Here is a 5007-nt window from a genome sequence, read left to right on the forward strand (position 1 = left end):
GGATGCTTCCCACCACAGTGGCTGCAAAATTCCTCCTTCTTCTTCTTCTTCCCAAAACAGAAAGTACCTCGTGAACCACGAGAACCAGACGAAGTAGTAATATTAGAAGACATAGGTCCAGATTGCACAACAGATTGAGCCCTAGGCCCAAGAGATACACTAGGATGTCCTGGCATCATCAACAGTGCCCGCCTATTGCTGTTCTCCACTTTACGGCAACGGTTCACCAAAGTCTCATAAGATGTCGGATCATCACAGACGACAACTTGTGAGTAGATATCTTGATTCAAGCCTTGCAAAAAGATATCATACTTTGATGCATCACTGTCACTGATATGAGGACTGAAAGGTAGCAGATCAAGAAATCGTTGCTGATATTGATCAATAGTCATTGATCCTTGCCTCAGAGTCAGCAACTTCATCGATCGTGCCTGTCGAACAGCTGGAGAAAAATATAGTTTCTGAAACTGCTGACAGAAATTCCCCCAAGTCACCTGTACTTTCTCAGTACGTGCCTGAGTAGCCTTGGCATCCCACCATAAGCATGCTCTATCTTCTGGAAAAAATTCTAGAACTTCCAGTTTCTGCTCCTTAGTGCACTCGAAAGCTCGAAAAGCACTCTCGAGTTTAGACATCCAACCTCTTGCCTGTTCAGGATTCTCACCTCCCAACAAGGGTTTCGGTCCTACTTGCATGAATTTATTGATAGTGTAGCGACGTCTACCCTCATGAGGACGAAGTCGATCATCCTGATGGTGATGGTGATGGTGACGATGATGATGACCACCTCCCTGTCCAACACTACTGTGACTCTCGTCAGCCATATCCTGAAAAGAATTGCACATTAAAATCCCAAATGCGCAATAATTACTTAAGACTAGAGTAAATCCCAAGTACTAATTCCCAAATTCTATGCATGCTCTGATACCAAAAATGTAGTGACCCTGCATGGAATCACCTACTAACTGGCAACTAATAGCATGCATTAAACTTAATACAGCAAAATTCTTAACAGAGTAAAAACGTGCGAAAACATAATCCATAATTTACATATCAGCTTAGTAAAACAAATTCAGGCTTAAATCTATAGTGATACAACCATATTGAAGAACTTAAAAGTAAACATTATACTGCTAAACAAATCCTATTGTATAAAATCCCCTGAAAAGCTCCGGCTCCCTAGTCCTGCCTCGAACTACCGGCTTCGTCCATCCTGCGACCTGCCCCATGGAATAGGATGTCCAAGATAACAAATAGGACGTGAGCGCTAACGCCCAGTATATAAACATGAGTAAACATATGTATATGATGCATGCAACATGATGACTGGTAAAGGGTCATCTGAAAAGTCATGCTCAGTACCGGCGCCACATGAGTGCTGCCACCGCACGGATCAACCTCTGGGTGCAACCACACTTGTTTAGTAAACCAGAGTAGTCAGACATACATGTCCCCTCCGTCACGGTACTCTCAATGACAGACTATAGAGTATAGAGGTGAGCGGCTCTATAATCAGGTATAACAAGGTATAGGCTCAACGTGTATGTGCACATGATATATGAATATAGAAAGCGGTAAAACATACATCATGCCACATAATAATGCCAAATAAATGCAACATATAAACATGTATACTCGCTGGCAATCTCAGTCAATGTGTATGTACCTAACACCGAAGTCTGAACTAAGCTAGAAAAAGACAACCCCTAGCTGTCCTAGGTCAAAGCCCGACCCGACCTGGTCTCAAGCCCGACCCGACCTGCTCTCTTGGTCCGACCTCGAGCTACTCCTTCCCGAGCAGAAATATGAAGTAAGATGGAAGTGATGTGAAAATAACTGAACTTCCAGCTCCTATTTATAGACAAATATCTGGGGTGTTCGGGATTCTCAAGCTGAGGTCGAGACGTCTGAGCTCCTATATGCACGCCACGTATCAAATGCTTGAGCTGAGTCACTACAATTTTTGACAGCTCATGCTTAGGCGCCAGCAGTCACACATGCAAGCGTCCACACAGCTGCCTGCCTGTCCTTGAGGGTTCAGGCTTGTACATGCTCTGATTTTGGTTGACAAGTGTTCATTCCCGACCTGAACACAATGTGCTCTTCCCATGACCGAACACTACCTTGGCCATACACAACACTTTCTTGAACTCCTAGACCCGACCCGAGCTACACATTCTCTTGGCCGAGATCTTAAGTCCAAGCCCTCCACCATTTTCTTGAGCACCCAAGTCCCGACCCCAGCCATGTCCTTTTTTTGATGAACCCCTAATAGCTGAACCCTCCTTTGGTTCCCATCATGACCGACCTGAACCCCCAAAGGAAGACCCAAGCTCAATCCAAGCTCCACACCCGAGCCAAATACATACACATGACCGAGCCCTAACCACTCAATCATGACCGACCCGAGCCCATGGTCAAATCCATCAAACCCTAGCTCATTCTCATGTCATGTGTTCTTGATCTTGACTTGTGCTCTTGATGATAAAATATTTTTTACTAATTCAGATTAAGCCTCTGATTTGTTTAATTAGTAACCCTTAATCATGTTTAACATATTATTATCTTAAAATGAACTCTGGGTTACTACAGTTAGCATAGCTAGCCTGTTGATCCTGGGCTGCCTTAATCCTCTTACGGATCATCTCCACTAACGCCAAATGGTCATGTCACGCTGGCCCAAAATCCATCACTGTCGCTTGAAGCATGTCCTCGAGAGTACGGATAGTCCTCTCACTCTGCCCGTCAGTCTCCAGGTGGTAAGTTGTACTCAAACTCAGAGTAGTGCCAAGAGCTCGCTAAAAACTGCCCCAAAATCTATAGGTAAACCTCGGATCTCTGTCGCTGACAATACTCAACGGAATCCCGTGTAGACGAACAACCTATTGCACGTACAGACTTGTCATCCTGTCAAAAGTAAAGTCCCGATTATAAGGCAAGAAATGCGCGGACTTCGACAATCGATCAATAACAACCCAAATAGCATCACAATTCCTGGAAGACATCGGCAAGTGGGTGACAAAATCCATCGTCACATGCTTCCACTTCCACTCAGGAATTTCTTAACTCTGGAGCAATCCACCTGGTCGTCAAAATTCTGCCTTGACCTGCTGACACACGAGACATCTTGACACGAATTGATAAACATTGCGTTTCATCCCTTTCCACCAAAACCTCGTACATATATCCTTGTACATTTTCATACTGCCTAGATGTACATAAAATCTACTACGGTGAGCCTGAGACAGAATCTCCTCTCGTAGTGTGGAATCATCAGGAACTACCACACGTCCAGAGAGACACAACAGACCATCATTCTAGAAATGAAAACCATAAGTATTTCAATCCTGAGCCAAATGGGCTAACTTATGCGTCTTCAGATCAATGGCCTGCGACTCATGTATATGAGTATACAAGGCTGGTTCGGCAAGTACTGACGAAACGCGAATTTTCTACTGTTCCTTCTTGTGTCGAAAAGTGAAGCCCAAGGAACAACACTCCTCTACCACTCGTGCAATTGAGCTGGTACGAAGCGAACTCACATACACTTTGCGGCTAAGATCATCCGCAACAGGATTGGAAGAACCTGGATACATGATCTCACAATCGTAGTCCTTCAGCAAATCCATCCAACGACGCTGCCTCATGTTCAACTCAGCCTGAGTGAACAATTACTTCAAACTTTTATGGTCAGTAAAGATCTTGAACCTCTCACCATACAAATAATGATGTCATATCTTAAGAGCAAAGACGATGGTTGCAAGCTCTAATCGTTTACGGGATAGTTCTCCTCATGAGTCTTCAATTGCCTAGAGGCATAGGTAATCACATGACCTCTCTGCGATCACACACATCCCAAACCCTGGAGAGAAGCATCAATGTGAACTACAAAGCCTCCTGATCCAGATGGTAGAGCCAATACTGGAGCTGTAGTCAGACGGCGCCGCAACTCGTAAAAACTCTCCTCGCACTCTGACTTCCAAACGAAAGGTACATCCTTCCTCGTCTGCTGCGTCAAAGGCTTAGCAATCTGAGAAAAGTTCTCCATGAATCTCCGGTAGTAGCCTGCCATCCCAAGAAAACTACGAATCTCTGAAACTGTCGTCGGGCACGACCAATTCAAAATGGCTTCCGTCTTACTAGGATCAACGAAAACACCGTCTCGTGAAATCACATGACCAAGAAAGACAAGTCGATCAATCCTGAATTCACACTTGCTCAACTTAGCATACAACTGCCTCTCTCTCAGTATCTGCAATACTGTACGAAGATGGAACACGTGCTCTTCAACGATGCGATAATACACAAGAATATCGTCGATGAACACTACCACAAACTTATTCAGAAAGTCGCTAAATACTTTGTTCATCAAATCCATGAAGACTACTGGAGCATTCGTCAAACCAAACGGCATCACCATGAACTTGTAGTAACCATACCGTGTACGAAATGTAGTCTTAGAGATATCCTCCTCTCTCTAACCCTCAACTGGTGATATCCCGACCGCAGATCAATCTTCGAATAAACAGAAGTACCCTGTAACTGATCAAACAGATCATCTATCCGCGGAAGTGGATACTTATTCTTCACCGTTGCTTGATTAAGCTATCGATAGTCTATGAAAAGACGCATCGACCCATCTTTCTTCTTAACAAAAAGGACTGGGGCTCCCCATGGCGAAACACTCGGCCGAATGTAGCCCTTATTAAGAAGATTCTGCAGTTGCTTCTGCAATTCTCGCATCTCCGAAGGTGCTAATTGGTACGGAGCTCTGGAAATCGTTGTTGTTCCCGGCAGCAATTCAATGCCAAACTCGATCTCCCTCACTAGTGGTAAGCCTGGAATATCCTCTGGAAATACATCGGGAAACTCATGGACTATGGGTATTTCCTGGATGTCTGGTCCCTCCAAGGATGCATCGATGGCGTAGATAAGGTAGCCTTCCCCGCCAGACTCTAAAGCACGCCGGGCTTTCAGAGCAAAAACCACTGGCATCGAAGGTCGTGC

The 5007-nt window shown here is 44.7% G+C and overlaps 1 protein-coding gene across 1 annotated transcript; it reads right to left on the reverse strand.

The window, feature by feature from the left end:
• Positions 1-3844: 3844 nt before the first annotated feature.
• LOC140864594 (uncharacterized mitochondrial protein AtMg00860-like) lies at positions 3845-4378 on the reverse strand. The gene has a single exon (XM_073268876.1). The coding sequence runs from the start codon at positions 4376-4378 to the stop codon at positions 3845-3847; it is 534 nt and encodes a 177-aa protein (XP_073124977.1).
• Between the last annotated feature and the right edge of the window lie 629 nt (positions 4379-5007).

Source organism: Henckelia pumila, chromosome 1 (genome assembly GCF_033568475.1).
Source record: "Henckelia pumila isolate YLH828 chromosome 1, ASM3356847v2, whole genome shotgun sequence".
Taxonomy (NCBI): domain Eukaryota; kingdom Viridiplantae; phylum Streptophyta; class Magnoliopsida; order Lamiales; family Gesneriaceae; genus Henckelia; species Henckelia pumila.